At 41.5% G+C, this 20,833-nt stretch overlaps 1 protein-coding gene and 1 long non-coding RNA gene across 4 annotated transcripts in view; one reads left to right on the top strand and one right to left on the bottom strand.

The window, feature by feature from the left end:
* The first annotated feature begins 507 nt into the window (after window positions 1-507).
* The window catches only part of LOC134169175 (uncharacterized), a 48,107-nt gene continuing 27,781 nt past the window's right edge, over window positions 508-20,833 (top strand). For all 3 annotated transcript variants that reach the window (XR_009966804.1, XR_009966802.1, XR_009966803.1), the window contains exon 1: window positions 508-1,000. This is a non-coding gene — a long non-coding RNA (uncharacterized LOC134169175). The remainder of the gene's footprint in view (window positions 1,001-20,833) is intronic.
* Window positions 6,832-20,833, bottom strand: part of KIF26B (kinesin family member 26B) — a 288,950-nt gene continuing 274,948 nt past the window's right edge. Inside the window, exons 13-15 of the mRNA XM_062629463.1 lie at window positions 10,922-11,124; window positions 9,382-9,532; window positions 6,832-7,810 (exon numbers count right to left, since the gene is read on the bottom strand). Coding sequence (XP_062485447.1) covers window positions 7,662-7,810; window positions 9,382-9,532; window positions 10,922-11,124 — 503 coding nt within the window. The 3' untranslated portion in view covers window positions 6,832-7,661. The remainder of the gene's footprint in view (window positions 7,811-9,381; window positions 9,533-10,921; window positions 11,125-20,833) is intronic.

Here is a 20,833-nt window from a genome sequence, read left to right as displayed (position 1 = left end):
ACAGAATGAAATGGATTTAGCAAACATACACTTCAATGCATAGCACTTAGATAAGCATTTCCAACCATGATGTGTAAATAAATTATAAAATACAAGCAACTCTATAAAACAAGAACATCCTGAGTTTACAAATAAATTATATCCTTCATACATAGAATATGATGTGGATGTTTGTTAGTAACCAGCAGTTTCAGCTATGGGAGGGAAAGTAAAACTTAGAAAAGTTAGTATCATCATCTATGCATACATAAAACATATATGTATGTGTGCTATATGTAAATACTCACACACATACATATACAATATAGAGGGTGAATACATCCATATCTATAGTATATAGAGAATATGTAATATAGCTGAAACTGCCTCAAGCACCAATTTATTACCATTATTATAAAGTTTGCTCAATACTTAAGTAGGACCACTCAAAGTAAGATGGTTTGGGTTGTGTTTTATTTCATATCCAGGAGGATTTTGAAGGTGGTTTGAAATATAGATGAATGTTACTAATTCACTTTCAGCACTTTCAGTCTTTGCAGAATCACCACGTTCTTTGTGAGCTTCAGAATGTTGCATAAGTAAGCATGAGCCTGCTGTCTATGAAGCTAGTGACAAAACCTGTATCGATTTCAATGGGGTTAGGAAAAGGGTGCTATATTTTCAAGGGAAACTGATTTTTGTTTTTGAAAGCTTGCTGGAAGAGGAGAAAGAAGAAAAGATAAAGACAATAATAAAATGGTTTATTATTTCCAAGAGCAGGTATGGAAACTTAGATAACCCTGGGATGAGCACACAATAAATGCAAGAGATAGAGATGATTAACTTTGCACTGACAAATCATTCACAGTTTTGTTTGCCATAGTTATTTGGAAACCCGTTTCAAATCTTGTGATAGCTTGCAACAACCAGCCTTGTGTCTCCAAAAACTGCTGGCTGTCCCTGATACAAAAGCCTGTAGAGGAACAAAACAAAGACCATGAGGACATCAGGATTAAGCAAGGTATGTCACCCATCAGTGGATTTAAGAAATGGGTACCTCTATGGCCGTCTATCAGTATTTTGTGATATGAATGCTTTGATCTCTGCAGTGAGCTGGTGCACTCCTGATGCTGCACAACCATCCCTCCCATATGAACTGGCTTCAGAGGGTCACTCAGCCTCTAGCTTATGAGAATCATATTTGCTTCTGCAATGCACAATTTTTACAATTTTAAAGCTGTTAATACTAGGCAGAAAGCTGTATCTCATAGACAGCTAAGGGTACAGGCTTTCAACTGATGTAACTATGCTGTATGCCCCATGTATAAATTGTAGAAATTGTTGCATTTAAAAAATACATGTATTTAATAAAATGTAGAAATTGTTATATTTAACAGCTAGGGTTGTAAAATACCTTGCCTTAAATTCCTGATGTTGTGAAATATACAGCAGTTCACTTGATTTACTTTTACAGGCTTTAATGTTTCAATGACAGCCTCCACACGGGGACTGCAGCCAGTTGGCTTTATAGGCTGAAGAACATGGGGGAAAAAAGGACAGGTAGAAGAAGCCTTTGAAAGTGTTTCAAGCGTATGTTTTCCCTGTGCTGTGGTGTAGGTCACCTTTGTGAGTGCAAAGAGAAAGGTTCTATAAATTCTCCTTGGAGGAGGAAGGGAGAGTGATGTTGCCACTTGTGAACAGCTATGCCATCTCCCAACAATAATGTGTGAGGGGACCGTTTCCCTCAGGCTGTGTACATGCACATTTGTCTGCATGCACATACACTTTATTTTTATGATTGATTGTTTTCAGCTCAGAAAAAAGACTCAACAAAATCATAAACATTCATTAAAGATGATGTTTGTAAAAAAGTCTACATCCTTCAGCTGTCATAAAACTTGAACTCCATGCCACAGGTAGAAGTCGCTATTTTAAGACAAACCATATTACCAAGATAAATAAAAAAAAAAAGTAACAGAAAAATACTTCAAGATGAACTGAGTCTATCCTGTGAGCAAGCTTGAGACTTGATGTGCCTTACTCCCAGCACCAGTCCCAGCTTTCTGCCTCTGTAACTAACTGCCATGTTCAGAGATGAAAGAAAAGAAATACCAGTGTGTATCTTTCTTTCATCCGTTTCTGTACATTACCTGCAGCTCTCACTTAGCTTGCTTCATGTCAGAGGATCACGCCACCGCTTTTTACCAGTTACTATTTTATGCAGCTGCAAGTTTCAGAAGTTAGGTTATATGGCAGTGGGAGTCTTCCAAGACTGGATCAAGGCCAGCAGATGTTCAGTGATAGCCCTGTGCATAGCCCTTAATGAAAAGTGAGAGAGCACTGGGGGGGCTTATATATATAACTCAAATAGTTAAGAGGTGCATAATCTTCAACTGCATAACTAGCAGCACAGTAAATAAATAGCAAATTGGCAGGGGAAAGAATTTTTCCATTTTCCTCACTGGGTTTACTCTGCTGTAACTCTCCTGAAAATGCAATTGTGTCTCAGTTATACCAGCATAGGTGAGATGAGAACAGGCCCAATAAAGACTTACTTAAGAAAGAAGAGCCTGAATATGGTTTTGCTTCCTTGCCTTTCTATGAAATAGTCCTTTAGATTGCTTAGATCTGACCGAGTTGACAACGAATTGTTCTGAAACAATTCGAGGACCACTCGATGGATAAAGAACTGGCTGGATGGCCGCACACAGAGTTGTGGTCAATGGCTCAATGTCCAGCTGGAGACCAGTAACGAGTGGTGTTCCTCAGGGATCGGTGTTGGGAACCGTCTTGTTCAACATCTTCGTCGCTGATGGGGACAGTGGGATTGAGTGTGCCCTCAGCAAGTTTGCCAATGACACCAAGCTGTGTGGTTTGGTTGATACGCTGGAGGGAAGGAATGCCATCCAGAGGGACCTTGACACGTTCGTGAGGTGGGCTGATGCCAACCTCATGAAGTTTAACCATGCCAAGTGCAAGGTCCTACACCTGGGTCGGAGCAATCCCAGGCACAGCTACAGGCTGGGCAGAGAAGAGATTCAGAGCAGCCCTGCGGAGAAGGACTTGGGGGTGTTGGTCGATGAGAAAATGAACATGAGCTGGCTTCAGTGTGCACTCGCAGCCCAGAAAGCCAACCGTATCCTGGGCTGCATCAAAAGGAGCGTGACCAGCAGGTCAAAGGAGGTGATCCTGCCCCTTTACTCTGCTCTTGTGAGACCTCACCTGGAGTATTGTGTGCAGTTCTGGTGTCCTCAACATAAAAAGGACATGGAACTGTTGGAACAAGTCCGGAGAAGGGCCACGATGATGATCAGGGGACTGAAGCACCTCCCGTATGAAGACAGGCTGAGGAAGTTGGGGCTGTTCATCCTGGAGAAGAGAAGGCTGCGTGGAGACCTCATTGCAGCCTTCCAGTATCTGAAGGGGGCCTATAGGGATGCTGGGGAAGGACTCTTCATTAGGGACTGTAGTGACAGGACAAGGGGTTAAAACTTAAATAGAGGAAGTTTAGATTGGATATAAGAGGAAATTCTTTCCTGTTAGGGTGGTGAGGCACTGGAATGGGTTGCCCAGAGAGGTTGTGAATGCTGCATCCCTGGCAGTGTTCAAGACCAGGTTGGACAGAGCCTTGGGTGATATGGTTTAACGTAAGGTGTCCCTGCCCATGGCAGGGGGTTGGAACTAGATGACCTTAAGGTCCTTTCCAACCCTAATTATTCTATGATTCTATGAAATACAGGTATGATTAGCACTAGAAAATATGCATGCTGTTGAGACAGAAACACCAGTAATTAGGGCCATCTCACACTCTCTAGGATATGAAGTGACCCAGCACCGGGAGTCGGCGGGTATGTGAACAGTGGCTTTCTGCCTGAACCCAGATAACAGCCAAACTCTCCAACCTAAGGTTTCCCTTGAATTTGGAGCTATAAAGCAGCTTCTGTCCCTTGTATAAGTAAGGTTCATGTATGCCAAGACAAGCAGTTCTCCAAATGAGGCCCAAACTGCCCCCAGCTGCCCATGAGCACAGCAGTGGAGATGCAGAGCAGAGCAGTGGTGGTATTCATTACACAGCCCGACAATAAAGAACTGTGATCTGCTGCTACATGAGCAAGCAAAGAATTAACCTTCAAACCTAATTATGTTAACACTGCTGTTTGCTACTAAAGCTGTCCGAGGGAAACAAGATTGATTTCTGAATATGCAAATGATTAAGCATTACATTCACATTGCTCTTGTGTATTTTGGGCAACTTGATGCCCTTTTAAAAAACTGGCAGTTGCTTAAAGAATGAGGCTTCATGGATGACTTGCAGAAGTGTGTGGGTCTTCTGTAAATGCTGGCTACTGTAGACTAAGATCAATTTCATAATAAGGTCCTGATGCTTTTAATTATCTCTTTTGGATATTTGAAGTATAATGATATAAAATCTGAAGTTCAAATCTATTTTCAACAAGAAAATATTTCATAAATGTCAAATCTCCACATATTTTCATTCCCTTTTATGCACTAAGCCACCACAGGTTCTAAAAACATAGTGGCAAATTCTGAAATGCATCAACAGGAAGTCAAAAAAGAGAAGATAAGCATGGATTTTAAGATATGAATAGTAGTATATGATGGGAGTGTTAATGGCTAGTCTAATTAAGACCTCAGAAATAAAATATTTGTAAGGACTGTGATTCTGCTCAAGTACTCCATAATTTTCAGAATGCTGAATTCAGCCTTGGCATAATCCACTTGTCTTCAGGAATCAATTTTGGTCCATCACAATGAACAGGACAAACATATGCTCTTACTGTTTAAAATAATGGCTAGTTAGAGGCATTTTTTGCTATGTTTTCTAATCTACAGAGGTGCCAAATCTAGTGAATAATTGAGTTAATGATGCTGAGGAATATTACACATAATAGATATTTTACAATAGCTCTGAAATATGTCCAGTTGATTTATAGAAATATCACCACTTCTGTATAAATCCCAGACTATGTGAGAGGGCATCTCTTGTTAACAGTGCATTCTGTGCACGCACCATTTGCTAGGATTTTACTTTCTATCAAGTGTATGTTTACTTTTACTGTACTGCTTGCCATTCACCATCTCACTGCAGGTCCCCAGGGAGCCCACCATGTCCATTTTGGGCTGCTTGTTTTCAGCAGAGGAAAGACAACATGCCCCAATTACCCAATGACCACCTTCCAGCAAACATTTTCAGAAATGGTTAAGCTTAAAGAAGGCAACATTTAATTTCATGTGCACAACTTAGGGGTAGGTGGGGGTATTCCTTGAATGTTGGGAAATGGCCTTGGAGATAGGCTTTGCACAGTGTTAGTGTCATAGGTGAGAGGGGTACAGGCCTATCTGGGGACACAGGTGAGTGAGATGGGATCTGGCTTTGAAAGTCTCTCTTCTGTGTGTATGTGACCTGACAGCGTGTACCTGGGGCTCTGCAGGACTAAGCCCACAGAGGCGCGCTCCATATCCCAAAGGCATTAAGTCTTCATCCAGCACAAACCTGTAGGGGCAATTCCCATGGCTCTGCAGAGCTGTACTGAATTCATGGTGCTCTGTGGAGAAGAGATGGCCTCAACAGAACCAACACATGTGAAATCATTACAATGAGAAACAAAGCTAGATAAATTGTGCTATTTGGTGCTTTTCTTCATAAGTTTTTTTTGCCTTGAGAGAGAAGGGGAGAGAGATCAGACCTATATCTTTAATTCTTGCTTGGAATATAAGTTTCATGATAGGAAAATGCTGTGGAACGGACTAGAAAGCAATTATCATACAGGATATTTTTTCCTTCCAAATAATCCTATAGAAGGTAAGAAAGATCTTCAAAATCCAGTGAAAAAGCTAACAGAATGAGAAAGATTTGTTATTACAAGTTGTAGAGTATTAAAAGAAAAATAAAATTATATAAATGTTATTTCTATCTTTTTTTTTAAAAAAAGGTAAAAAGGGGGGGGGGTGTTTCAGCTAGACACTAGAAAGTCTACAGGTATCCTTGTTGGGTGATTTTCCCACTGGGACTTGCTGCTTAGGATAGTGTAAGAAAGATGGCATTAATATGATGGTCACATAAAAGAAGAGTTGCATTCAAGTACAGCAGCAAACTGGTGCATGTTGAGTATATGTTAAATGATGCTCTTATTTTCTCACAAGCAACAAAAAAGGTAGCACAATTGTATGTGAGAGAGGAATTTTTGTGAAAAAGCTTATTTCAATATGGAAGAAGAAACCTAATTCAATAAAATAATTTCATACATAATAATTAAAATGCAGATTTCACACATTTCTTTAAGAAATACAAAGGAAGTTCCTTCCCACATACTGTTTTGTAAATAAAGAGGCAAACAAGTAGAATATTTGGATATGCATTGAGGTGCAGACCCTTGTCCTTTTGACATCAATGTAAATTTTGCCATAGCTTCAGTATTGGAGGCCTGGTAAAGAACATGCCATAGCCAACATGCCTGAAATGCTATATCCCCTCCTACATGACTCCCACTTAGTTCCAGAGGTACTGAGCAAGCCTGCGCTTCTCAGGTACGTCTGTGACTATGGACAGACTGGCTAGGGACCAAAGGCTGCCAAAACATGTTTTGCAGTGGTGTATGTCAAAAAGAGGCAAAGTGAAATTTTATCAGTCATGGTCTCAAAAAAGAAAGATAGGATAAATCACTCATTTTCGGACTGATAAGCATGGGATCCCTCAGCCTAAAGTGTAATTTTCCAGCAAGTTTTAGCACCAGAAATTAGGTTAGGATAAAAGTGCCTCCTCATTCATAACTCTAGCCAGTATGAAGCTAAAAATACATGAAAACAAAAACCAAACAAGAAAACAATTGATGGGAGTTGGATCAAATAGAAAAGATATTTACTTCACAGTAATGTCACCTCTCCTCACTCACACACTGCAGAATCTACAGGTTGGGAAAATTACTGTGTCCTCCAGCATGTAAGATAACAGAAGAACATATAAGCAAACTTTACTCACTGCTAGAAACATTTTTTGTGTCATCTAGGAAAGTTGCATTTCTCTTTGAGTGGCCTTACTCTGGTAACAAGAAAAGACAGTTAACATTTATTCATATGTTGTACTGATTAGGAAATATTTCTACAAACACAAGTTACTTAGAAACAGCAAGTCTGAAATAGGAGAAAACACCAAGAGAAAAACAAGCTGTAAATACATTTCAAAAGTGTTTGTTTTTTTTTTCCTTTTTCTTTTCTTGACTAGCACCATCTGTACACAATAAAGTATGAACATAAATGTTTGGATAATAAAGATTTGCAAGGCACTTGAACAGTTTTTCTGGATAGGTTTTCTTTTAATGAACCTCTCAGTGAAGTCCCACAACCACCTTTCCTCCTCCCTCAGCTAGCACAGGGAAAGAAGCGTCTTCTGCCAGCAGTTCTTATTTACAGATATGTCCTTAAAGGTTCTTCAAAGTGCTCTTTTAGGATAAGAGAATCAACAACCTTTTATCGCCATTTTTCCATGCTCATCCTGTTTTTTTTTTAATATTACTCTTCTGTATAGTATAGCAAATCTCTCATACACACAGTTTAGACTTGACTCCAACCTTCATCCTCATTCTGCTGTCTTTGGGATGCTATTCAGATGGGAAAAGGAGGATGGCAGACATGCACACTGAAATTCTCTTGAGGTTCATACTTTATCGGCGTCTAGAGGTGATGTCAAAACAGGTGATCATCATGAGATGGGCCTTGCAGAAGTTGACACGATTTTCCAAACGCTCAGTCACACATTCCAGGGCCTCCAGGTATTCCAGAGAATCCAGCTCAAATACCTGCTCCAGATCAACTGTGGGAAACAAAAACATAGGGATAGGAAAAGATGACCCCCAGTGCTGGTTGGTGGGAGAGACAGAGTTAAATTAAGTCTTCAAACCCATCAGTACTGTACACAACATTATCTCCAGCTTGCCATTGTTATTAAAAGTTGCCTTTTCTGTTTAATGGCTATTAAAATGGCACAGTGGCTTGCTGATAGTGAAAAAGACTTTTAAGATTGCACTGGATGCTTTCTTGAGTGATACGCTCTGCCATCCCCTCCTGAACTGCAGATGTCTTTTGCCACACTCCTGCGCCCTTAAGCAAATGTTGATTACTGAGCACATACAGACTCTCATATTCTGCTGACCAGAAAGAGATTTAAGTATGTGCTCTGTCATAGAGGACAGGTCTTTTGCTGAATTCAGAAACCAACCTCACACTCCTTGCTCCTCACACCTCTCCCTATTCCCTGTGATTCTCATTAGAGCATTTGAGTAGCGAGGAAAGGCATACATATCAGTCACTCCAATGTAGGTGCCCATATGCTGCCAGACGGCAGCTGGCCGTGGCTTCCATGGAAGCTGAGTGCAAGATGCATTGTCTGAATCAGCACTTCCCATCTTATCTGGTCCCTGAGGTCTATGACATCAATAAGGCTTTCTACACTTATCACACTGGAATCAGAAGCAAAGGCATTACACAGTAAGTGGATAGAAATGTATGGCGAATTCTCTGCTCTCTTTAAATCTGTCCTTTTTACCTCTCTTCCTTAGTAGCATCCTGAAACATATAATGTAGCTGTTTTGCAGGATGTACCAGTCTAGTGTTAACTTAGAGCAGCTGTCAAAAGAATAGTATGCTTTAAAGAGAACACACCAGCCAACCTCCTTCTGCCACCTGCAATTATCCTAAATAAATTTTAAATCATAGTTTTTCCTGTAACTTTTTAATATGAATTCATCTGCCTGCTAATACTAAAAACTATTGTACAGTTACTTCGGTACTCCTTATCTTTTCCCCTCTGAGCTGATGAGGCCCTTCTTCATTTGAACATGAATGCCCTTTAAGCTCTCTGAACTTTACACATCTATAGCTATAAAATAAGGGCCAAATTCATTTTTCATGTAAGTCCACTGGTGCCCAGAGACAAGTTTGCTCCACAGTGTTATTTTGTGGCAGAAGAGCAGATTTATAATATCCCTTATATGTCTGAGTGATCTGAAGCCAAAAAAAAAAAAAAAAAACAACCTATTTTCAGGAGCCATGGACCGAAATGTGTAAACGTTAATCTACCAGTGGCAATATTCACCACCTCAATGCTGTTCCATTTCAACATTCAGCTCTCAGGCAAAAAGGATTGTTCAGTTCTACTGTCAAAATTTAGTAAGAATTACAGGGACTAGTTCTAGAAATACAGTCAATCTAAAACTTGCCCTTAGGTCACATGTTGGTCCATTTTAGTTTACAAACATTAAACACATTGCTCACATCTCATGCTTAGCAAACATTTCTGCCCCCTTCTGTCTTCCCCCTCTTCCCCTGAACCTTAAACAACCCAAAGGACACTTATGACTCCAAGCAATAAAACAACATCCTTACATTCACTGAGCCATTTATTAGGATCCAGCATCAGGTACTGTTTGGTCACCTCCAGTTCTCTCATTAACCACTCATACTTGGCCTTGACCTCAGCAATTCTCTGTTGGCGATGCTCCAGGATTTTCAGCTTGGCATTGAAACATATCAGCTCCTGCCAACCAGGAAAAAGGAGTGGGGAAGGAATAGGTGAAGAGGAAAAGAAATACCCAGATCCATTCAGTTAAACAATCTTCCTATCAGTAATACTAACAATGAGACATTTACTCTGGAAGTGTACGAATCATTGCATGATATCATTAATAATTTGTTTTATTTTTATTGTTCTTGTTTGGTTTTGATGTTTTCCTTCAGTGAGCTTTGGAGACTTTGCAATGATAGTTAATAATAAACCGTAATAGTTAATAACAGGCAGCATCTTGAAAACAGATTAACTGTAGCAAAACATTTCTGGTTTTGATACCTGAAGTTTGGCCAAGAAAATCTAAGCTCTTGGGACTAGGAAATCCATTGCTTGCTGTATTAAATCCTAAATACATCTCTGTGCTTGGTACATAAGAAAAGCAGTAGTCTCATAAAATAAGAGAACTGATAGCAATCTCAAATTTAAAGCATCTTTAAATGAAGGGAATAGGCTATGAAAAGCTCTAGCAATTTACAATTATTAATAAAGAAGATATATTTTCTGCAAAAATATGAGGCACAGTAACAGCACAGGGTGCAATGCTGTCTGGAGACACCCAGCCTCGCCCCACATGACTTCTGAGAGGTGGCAGCCATCAAGCTATGTAGTAACTGAGCCCACAGCTAGCGCTGTGCTACCTTCACTGGTGTGGGAGCCTTCCCAGTACCAAAACTATTCTCCTCCAAGTCTGTGTGAAGATCTCAACACTATTCTGCCTTCTGCTCTGTAGACAAATCCGCTGTATGGGTGAAGTCCAATAGAAACCCCACCCAAACAAGTGATATTTTTCTCCATACAAATATCAGAGAACAGCATCACAAACAGCCTAACCTACAGGTTAAGGGCTAGGAAGCAACAGGGGCTAGAAAGAAAAAGTGCCTTAAACTAATGATAAAGTCTATATCCACAGTCGTCTAAAATTGGTGTTATTCCACCAACTTCAGATACTCTTCCCAATCATCCCTCCCAAGAGTAGACCTTTACAGTTCCCTGATCTTTTTGTAAATTTGGAGGCCTGAGGCTGGCAGGAACAACTTAGAAGGAAGACATTAGCTATCCTGAAAACAATACCATCACAGCACTTGAGGCACCACTGCAGCCTTAAAAGACAGATGTGACAATATGCTAGATCACGGGAACCACCAAGACCATATTTTGCAAGGTGCAAAAACTCAAGGTACCGATGTCCATTAGCTGCTATGAAAGAAGGCATATCTTGAGTCATAACTGCTTTAAATAAGGTAAGAGGTTTTTCTGCCTGTTGAATTAACCATACTACACATTTCTGACTGCATAATCTCAATTCCTCCTCTTACACCCTCCAGGAGGAGGAATACAGGTTACATGGATTGCACTCACCTTGCTGTCCGCACCTCGTCGTCGCTGCAGTCTCTCCACATCATCTATCTCATAGACTTTGATCTCAAAGGGCTCCCCCAGCCCCCTCTGCCCACTTCGCAGGGGCCCATCAACCCAGCGGACCCCAGGGCTGTTGGCAGGCTTCCTTGCTGGAGAAGTGGTATCAAGTGATAAAGCCGGAATAAGCCTCCGTCTCTGTGAACCTATAAGTGCAGAAAGTGCCATTTCATATCAACACAGTTATTGCCTCTCCTTTTTGCTCCATCTGCAGTGATGTCTAGAAACAATATGCATTTGCCCTTCTTACACACAGAAGAAAATAAAGCAAAACCCCTGTTAGTCCATGGGAGCTGTACCTGCCAGGTGCTGTACTTACTCACCATGAGTCAGATCATCACACATTCTTTGGTGTCTGACTCCAGGATTTGACCCTCAGAGGGCATACGTACCTTAAAGCAAGTTTCCAGAGCTTGTGCCTACCTTCCTCTGCTCAGGTCTCAGCGCGTATAGGTATGCCAATGAAGGACCAGAGCAGCAGGTGGGAACTGGTCTTCCTATGCTTTCCTGGCACTGGCTCTTACAGCCTAAGGACAAGCATCAGCCAGCCTCTGCATGGACCATCTACAGGGGAGGTATCATTTTGGAATTTTTTTCAATCACAGCACAAAAAGCACCTTGATACCCAAGTTCTTTTACTATGCTGGAGTTGAGTGTCAATATACCACCACTTAGTCCTTTGTACAGCACCACTGTAGGCTGGCTAGGGGACAAAATGCCTGCAGTAAGTAAAGCTTGGTGGTTGCCACCAGAGATGCATTTAGTCTTGCCTCTGTTCAGTAGAATATTCTTCCAAAACACTTCCCACTTAAGCACTTACTGTAGCACTGGTGATGTGCAAAACGAAGTAAGAATGACTGGCTGGCAGAAGGGTTAGTCACTGTGTCGGCTTCAGTACCACTACTCATGGTACCCACCCTCCTTTATAACACCAGTGGATGGGAGGACTGCAATAGCTGAAAATGTACCATGGTTGATAAAGCCTACACTATACTGAAAGATCTGTCATGTGAGTTGCCAACCAAAGGCCTAAAGGTAAAGCAAGGGAGAAAACGTATATCAGTGGCCTGATCGCAGCAGTAAGGAAGTTGCGCATCTGGCTTGTTGGGAGACAGAACAGACACACGAGAGAAAAACAGTGGCTTCCATGCCCTTGCTTAGTGTAGTACAGTCAAAGCAATGGCTGGTTGTTGTTTTGTTGGGTTTTCTTTAAAAGAAAGCTTTGTAGCTGACAACTCCTGCAGAGTTTCCCCTAAGAGACAGCAGGAATAGAAGAGATGGGAGAACCACCATCAACCCCCCCCCCCGAAAAAAAAAAAAGCCTGAGCCACTAAGTTTGAATGAAACTATTAAATAACTCTCTTGCAAGAAAAAAACTCATGTCAGCAGGGAAGGGATGCAGAAAGATCATGCAAATTTTATTGTAAACCCAAGATAAAATCATTTAGAGGAATCTCTAGCACTAAATTTATTGAAACTTGAATGTCAATAGCTTCAATGTGTCTGCCAACTTGGTGCTTCAATAAAAGCTAAAAACAAAAAGCCCAAACCAAAAATATCTACCGACTGTGTAGTTTTTTGATTTGCAAGTAACAAAGCATTATCTAGTTTCATCCACGGAAGTCTGTTTCTCTGCTGACTTTGTGAACAATTACATCTTATCCCATTGAATTCTGAGTGCAGAAATCTGTGCTAGAAACCGGTAGTTAGTAACCAGTAAACAAATTGTAAATGCTAGCTCTAAAATGGACGAGAATGGTCTCTTGCTGATTGTCTGGAAAGCCTAGTCTACAGAACTTTTATTTGAATGCACCTGAGATAACTTTATGCAGGAAAAGGAGAGCACAGCCAAGATGGATAGACAGGGAACTCTACAAGGCCCTTTTTTACCAAAAGGTCTGAGATCTGGACTGCCCATCCTGTGACAACTATCAATCACCGTTATATTTACTGCTCAAGCTGCAGCCCAGCAAAAAAGTCCATGCCAGAACAAATGCAGCCTTACAAATACAAGCAAGTAGGAGTTATTTTAGACCTGTGGTACCAGACACTGGAAGTCAATGTCAGCATTTGCTTACCTTGAATGCATTTCAGTTGATCTCTAGATCTGCCTGATCAAGACAAGACTCAGATCTTGATAAAAACAAAAGCAAGACCTGATCCAGTGCCATAGCTAAAAAGTGGTGACAACAAGAGAGACACAGTTTGGGAAGACCCCAACAAACTGCAATGTTCAGGGTAACTTGTCAGTGATCCTAAAGAAAGGGAACTATATGGTGAGAGCAGCTGCATACTTGAAAGGAAGTGGAACATCATGGTGGGCTATTAAATGTTACTTGTAGGGAGAGATCCTGTAATGGGCTCAGCCCCTCCTGCGAAACAAGCCCTCCACTTGCTTGGATGTGAAGGGCACTGAGTACATCCCTAGTGCCACTCAAAAGGATTTAGGCATCAAATACTTTTTAGAAAAGTTCTTAGTCTTTTGGCCATGGGCAGTCTTTCAAATTTTGACTGAGGGTAAAAGCAGTCTCTTTCCTATCTTTGCTGCTCATCAACTTTTAGAGCTAGCAACACAGGCAGCAGATCTGACCTCCTATGTAACGCAGCCAAATGATGTTAATACTTTTTACTTTGTGTCCTCACTGATGGTCACATCTCCTTCCATGCCATGCCTACAGTCTAGCTCTAGCATTTCAAGGAAGCAGCTGAGCAGACTGGAAATTCCTCCTGTCCTGCTCTCCCATGCATGGCTGAACTATGACTAAAGTAGTGCTTTTTTTCTGTGGTGCTTGATTCTTTTCCTTTTTCCTTCCCTCTTTATTTTTTCCCCACTCTGTATGTTAGCACTGCCTTCTTGTGTAACTTTTAAACCATTCCCACTGGAAAAAAGTGCATCACCAACCAGAGCCAAATGCAGGCCTGAGACACTCTGGGAATACAGGTGAATGGCTCCAATTCACCATGAGAACAATGTCAGGCTCTTATCTGGAGCAAAGCAAAACAGATATCACTATGGTATGAAGTACAGGAATGTGGTGATAAACATTTTCATTTAGTTCCCATTCGTATCTATTTGGCTCAATGAGAAATAGAAGCCTGTGGTCTGTAAAGAGGGCTCCAACCTGAGGCTCCAGCTAATAGTGCTTACCCCTTGGTGGAGAGGCAGCAGAGACTACAGTAGCAGCAGGAGACATGCTAAAATTAGCTCATTATGTTTTTCTAGCCAGAGCTCACACCTGGGCAGCCCATGGGTTATCACAAGGAAGTGAGGCTGTGGCTCTTGGCACACCAAAGCTATGTGGCAGGGCAGAGAAGCTCAAGGCAGCCGACTCACCGCATCTGCCCCTTTGGCACACAAGGGGCCACCCAAGCACTTCTTCCAGTGGGTACGTCTGTGTGCAAGGCAGAGAAGAAAGCGAAAGAGGGACATCTTTTTATCTGAGCCTTAAATGCTGTCTCAGGATGATTTACCTGAGGTTTAGAGTGCTACAGAGAGAAAAGAAACAAAAGTCCTGCACCTTTGCAGTGAGGCAAAATTGGATCAAGTTTACGCTAAACATGCACTAATTAACAGTCTGTTTATTAGGCCAGGTACAAAAAATAATGGTGTCTTTCGACAGGAGACTCCTGCCATTGACCTCTTCTTTATAGCCTCTGTTTTTTTCTGATTTCACCTTTGTTGGGATCAGTAAGGAGATACAGTCAAAGCAGAACTTCAGGGTGAGTGTCACAAAGCAGCTGGCAGTTCACTCATCCATATCAACACACAGACACAATGATTAAACTGTTAAAATTAATACAGTTTCCTATTTACATAGAAAATACCCATTTGAAGTCCCAAATTTATTGGGAGTGCTTGATGGGGTTAGGATCTCATACATTTTGACTGTATAATAAATAAAATGCTTTGTAGGAATCACAGCACACCACTCCTACTTCCCCACACATCTTACGAAGACAGTGGGCAGCTGGGAGCTCAGCAGAAGCAGCTCTCAGGAGGTCCCTTCCTGCCTCTGCCCCACTGGCTGGGACTGGGGGAGCATACTCTCTGCCCAGCACCCTGGCAAACGCAGCTGACCCTCCCTCCACACATATGAGATTCATTCCTCCACTAAAAGAAGAAATATATACCTACAAAAATCGATTTGAAAGAAATCCTATAAGCTCAACCCAGGACAGAAGAATGACACTTCCACTTTTGACCATACAGCATGTAAACCAACATGCCATTTCCTAAATGTCTTGGAGGGAAATTTTACACTTGCTCTGAATTTACCCACACTCAGAATAACCTCTCTTGAGCCTAGCTTTAGTTTGAATAACCAGGCTGTGAAATAGCTTTGAAAATGCACAGCACACAAGATTTGCTTTTGCCACAGAACTGTTGCTCTACCCTGAGCTATAGGATAAGGTTTGGCCAGGTTATAATTGAGATAAAAGGAGTAACACAGCAGTGAAGGTGTGCAGTGTGAAAGCAGATCTGACTGAAGAGTGGCTTTGAAGCTACAACATACTTCAGCAAAGATAAGCCCAGAGAAGCCTTAAGGTATTAGAAACAGACGAAGCCAGATAGGTATGTAAAGGTAACTTTGAGGATAAGAAGATTCACTGACCTCAGAAAAGTCACCCAACTGCGTCCCAATTGCATAGGGATGTGTGCTCATAAAAGTATGTGTTGACCAGGGCAGAAACTCTGTTTTGCTTAAGTACTGTATATTTTGGAGTGTTCCCCTTAGATTGCTTTCCAAGCACACATTCCTGACTGAGCAACTTTTCTATGAAAAAGGTAAAGGCAAAAAAGTGTAAATGCAAAATCTGAATGAAAAGGAGAATGTTACATATCCCTTCAAAGCAGGATACATCTCAATGGGATGTAAAACAACTGCTGTCCTAGAAATCTCAAGGTGTTTCAAACAGAAAATGAAAGTGTAACTTGATACATCGTAATTTTGGAAGTTTATAGTGTGTGCTCAAAGGCAGGATGTGGAGCCAAAGCTATTCCCCACTGCACTTAACGTTATGGGAAGTAAATTGCCTTTCTGTACAGAACCTGTTATTCAGCATCTTGTTTTTTCTCACTAGGCAGTCCATCCAAACTCAAGAAGATTACAAAAACCAATCCTGGCTAAGCAGAGCAACAACCCTAAGCTCCCACCATTCCTTCTGCAGCTTCATTTCCAAGAAATATTGTACTTCTAGCAGCAATAGCATCAACCCCAACTGTAGTGTCAAACTGTTTGCTTACTAGCAAAGATTAGTTGCTCTGTTTCTCCTGCTGCTCCTCACTGTCTGACAACAGGGCTCCTGCTCTGTTTGAGTTGAAAACACAATGCTGACTTCTCCTCTCATTCCCATTTCCTAATGGGATCTGCCCTCATGGGCAATTATCCATGACTAAACCAACTCCTTCCCATTATTTTTACCTCCTTTCTCCTAGTTTATTTTTGGGTATTTAGAGTGCCCATCTTGAGGTCAGTAGTCCAAACAAGAAAGAATCCAAGACAGAAAACCTAAACACCATTTGCTCATCCTGGCAACACAGATTACATAGGAAGGACCCTGTTTCATTGGAACACATGGAATAGGAAACACTGACAGGCACCATTGAGAAGAAAATCTTCTAAGTCCATCTCACTGTAAAGTAATTCAGGCCACATTCTGAGTTGACTTATATGCAATCCAGCTGTTAATCAATAGAAAGTACAAGGACACTTGAGGCTAGAAATCACTGCTTATTGTACACAGGAATAAAGCAACCCTTGTTTATAATCTCCTGTCCATACCTATATTAGGTAAATCGTTTCTGTACTGTTATAAGGAACATGCTGAAATAGAGCCTACTTCTAATTTTTTTCTCCCCACCCAGTTAATTTCTTAACCTTGCTTCCTGAATTAGTCTCACTTTAAAAGGAGCATTTCAGGGCAGTTTAGAGATGGTGAATGAGCACTGCTGAAACCAGATCAGGAAGCAGCAGCCCTCCTGCAGTATGGCAGGTTGACAAATAATCTGAGAGATACTCCAGCAAAGATGCACACATCACAGGGGTACAAGGTTTCAGCACCCATGATCCCTAGCAAAAAGTGACCAGTCTCATCTAAATATTTACCTCACTTTGGGCTGGATTTTGGTTTAACAGCATTATGGCATTATTTATTTGTCAGCATTATGGCATTATTTAAGGAGCTAGTTATTGCTACTACAGTACTGCACTAAATAGCTACACCAGTCACTTGTCCAGCAAAGGCAGAGGCTAGAGAAGGAAGTGGAGGGGGAAGGAAGGGTCCTGCAGCCAAAGCATTAGCTCCCAACAGGACAGTGGTGGAGGCATTCCAGTGAGCTAATTCTGTGGCAGTGTCAGGAGCAGGTTTGCAGGTTTTATTTACACCCAGCCTAATGGTGTGCGACTCAGTCATGCATGTTACATGGAGCCTTCACAGTGCACAATAGCCTGCTGCCATTTCCTCTATTAAATCATTCCTATGTTCATGTGGCTGAAAGCTCTGTGCTGGCATGCATTAGTCAAGCGTGTAAAAAATGATTACTCTGATCCCTTTCAACACAGATTTGCTGCATGAAATGGCCTGGCTTTGACCTGGGAAAATCAATGCTGTTGTTTTAATGAACAACAAAAAAATTGGAGCTGAAGCCCACGCTTTCCCTCCCTCTGCTCCCCCCAGGGCTGTCCAGCCAGCAGTCACATGCATAAAGTGGTCACCTGCATGCACACAGCTTTTTCCTGTATAATTCTAAACATCCTTTGCCATGGTAAATCTATAATGCAGGGTATCAATTAGCTACCATAACTTGTAAGCAAGTTAAAGTAGAAATGCTGGAGATGCCCTATGGCATTGTGATACGAAGGGCAATTTTAAGTTCCCCACACTGTGCCTTAGGCAGTCTAAACATAAACCAAATTCCTTTTCACTTGGATTCAACAAGAAAGCTCAGACTCTTTTATTGTTGTTTTGTTCCATCATTAGGATTTTGGCCACGTTTCAAAATGTGATGCTTTGCAATATTGGTTGGAGATGGACTTTCATAATTTACAGCCCACAGATTCAGCCTCTGGGTTTTTCTGCTGCTTTCATAGGCAGGACTAAGTGCTTCTAGAGAGAGAATATGTTTGAATATAGATTTTTCAGGGCTTTCCAGGAAACTCTACTTCTCCATTTTTAAAACCATCTCATCAGTGAAACTTGGAGCACACAAGGAAGAGAGAAAAATGTACTCTAATTGTGGATAATTATTGTCATGTCTTAATAGTCTGTCTTTTTATTAAAGTGTTTAAAATCAGGTAGCAATTTGCTCTGCTTTGATGGTGAAAATCAGTACTGAGAAAGAGCTGCGAGGTGTCATGAAACTTTACTGCAAAGGCCATAAAATGCTGCAGCGGGAATCTTTAATTATCTATAGATGGATAGGTTCTCCATACAAAAAAGATTAAAGCATGTGCCCAAACATACACATGTGTACACCAGTACTACCCTGGACTGAAAAAAGCAGGCTCCTGCAAATGCTGAGATACTTAACTCCAACTCAGGGCACAAATTTAAACTTCTGGAAATCGGTATTTAGAAACCTTAATTGTTTCTACTTGGCCTTACTTTCAGGAGCAACCCTTAGATTTTTTTTCTGATGCTCACTGATAATGTTCAGGAAGGCTGAACAGGCCCAGACTGAGACAACTTCAAAGCACTTTACAGGTAAGGACTTTCTCCCCTAAACTTCACCTCTTTGACTGTCTTCTTCTTCCCACATCTTCCTCTCCTGCCCAAGTCCTGGATCTCTGCCCCAGTGAGTGGGTCTGTGCACGCAGTCAACAGACAGTGGTCCTCACTGGTCGATGCATTACAACTGCTGCACACTGGCTGCTTCCCCAAGCCTGCTTAGGCCACAGAGCACAGCCCTGAGTGTTTCACCTACTGGCACTGGCCCCGGCACCAACAAAAGCTCCAGCCTCAGACTCAGCTCTGAAAAAACTCAACTAGAGAAATCAAAGGAGGCACACTCCTCAGCAGACTTCTGTTTGTCTTGGCAGACCACTGCAAGCAGTGATAGACTGCAGCCTTTAGGTCTAACTCTATGCCATATGGCACAGGGACTCTCTTTGGCACCCATCCCTAGTCCCATAGGGAACAGGAAAGGAAACAGACTCAGGAAGATCTCTGTAGTCTCCATGAAAGGCCTAGTCTATAATTAATGCTCTCAAGAGCCCCTCCTGTTCTACTGTCCCCAGAGAAGCTCTCCTTATGGGCAGCTCTGAAACACTGTAAGGGACAGGAACTAATGAATAACATCTGTAAGAGAGGGGAGTAACAAGGCATAAGTAAGTGCACATTACATGAGAATGCTGACAGGACCTGGCTGTACTGGGTAAACCTCATTAGAGCCTGGACTCTTGGTTTGCTGTTAGCTTACAGGAGGCAGAACCTGGAGGTAGCATCAAAGCTGCATCTTTTGAAATAATCTAGTAATGTTTTGCATTGAGAAATATTTTAAAGTAATGTCCCAGTACATCCAAACTAAACTAGGGAAAAGATGCTAAAAAACAAAGCAAAAAGGAAAAAGCACGTGGGTATCACTGCTGATCTACGGACCGTGCTGCTACTTTTTCTTCACAACACCATTATCTAATTTTACGAGCTGGTAACCAGAGGACATAGAAATTGCACAAGTTGCCCAAGGTGATACAGAGAAGCAGCAGCACACCAGAGAATATAATGTAGATCTTGCAAGTCCTAATCTGCCATTCTGACTGCCTCCCTCTCATACCTGCTGTGCTCCTGGGATACAAATATGGCTTGGGCAAAATGGAGTTTAACCAGAATGCATTTCCTTACCACATATAGGAGTATGCATTATAAAAGCACCCTTATCATTGCCTTTCCATGGAGCAGCAATGGGCCACTGCACTTGAAATTGATGAGGAATTAAAAAATAAAACTGTGCTAGTGATGACTGTACAAACTATGCCCTAACACTTCAGTGACTTGCTCAAAACAGCACTGCCTATCCAAGAGAGAGAAGACTAGAGCCAGGGCCAGAAATTAGGCTGAGAAGCTGTTTCTTACAGGGGAAAGGCTAGTGGAGTGAGCAAAGAAATCAGAAAAAACACAGTTGAACAAATGCTTGTGGGCAGAGAGGGAGGAAAGGCATGACTCAAAAAGAAAATAACAAATGAAACTCTCTTCTTCGCTGCTCAGGAAGGGCAGGGGAGGATTCACGGCCAAGTCAGTTGGGGTTGATTAGGAGTCAAAGGTGCCTGTAATTTAACCCTGGATCTGGCTCTCAGTTGTAGGCACTGGGCATGCCAGTAAAGTTCTTTGCCTTCATTTCTCCACCTGTAAAGTAGGTTCTGGAATAAAGAGGAATAAAGTGGATTAAAGAGCAGATGTACACAGCTTTGAAATGCACAGCCATAGATCAGAGATAAATAGCTCTGTTTCTGCCACAAGCAGTCACTTTGGGGCAATATATGCTGACATGATATTATAGGAACAATGTTAAATGCTAGAAAAATTGGAATATTTATTAAATGGACAGCTTAACTTCAGGGGAAAGGCTTATGTGCTTCATGATGTAAACACATGATTTTTCAATAGGTACCAGAATGCAAGAGGCAACATTTATTATTTGGTTTTGCTTTTTTGTTTGTTTTAGGTTTGTTTTTTTTTGTTTTATTTTAATTTTGTACATGCAGTACTGGGCTGGCTGGCTGGCTGTGAACCATACAGGTACCCAGGCAGAACCCAAAATTTAACCTAAAGCTAACACTCACTGAAGGATATGTACTAGCTTTATCTTTCAAAAGCTGTCACTGTGGGTCTGATTCTTCATGTATGACATCCAGGGCA

The sequence above is a fragment of the Pezoporus occidentalis genome, unplaced genomic scaffold, assembly GCF_034315485.1.
Source record: "Pezoporus occidentalis ecotype Australia unplaced genomic scaffold, CSIRO_AGI_Poc_V1 ctg34, whole genome shotgun sequence".
NCBI lineage: Eukaryota > Metazoa > Chordata > Aves > Psittaciformes > Psittacidae > Pezoporus > Pezoporus occidentalis.
This window is presented reverse-complemented; position numbering and strand designations above follow the sequence as displayed.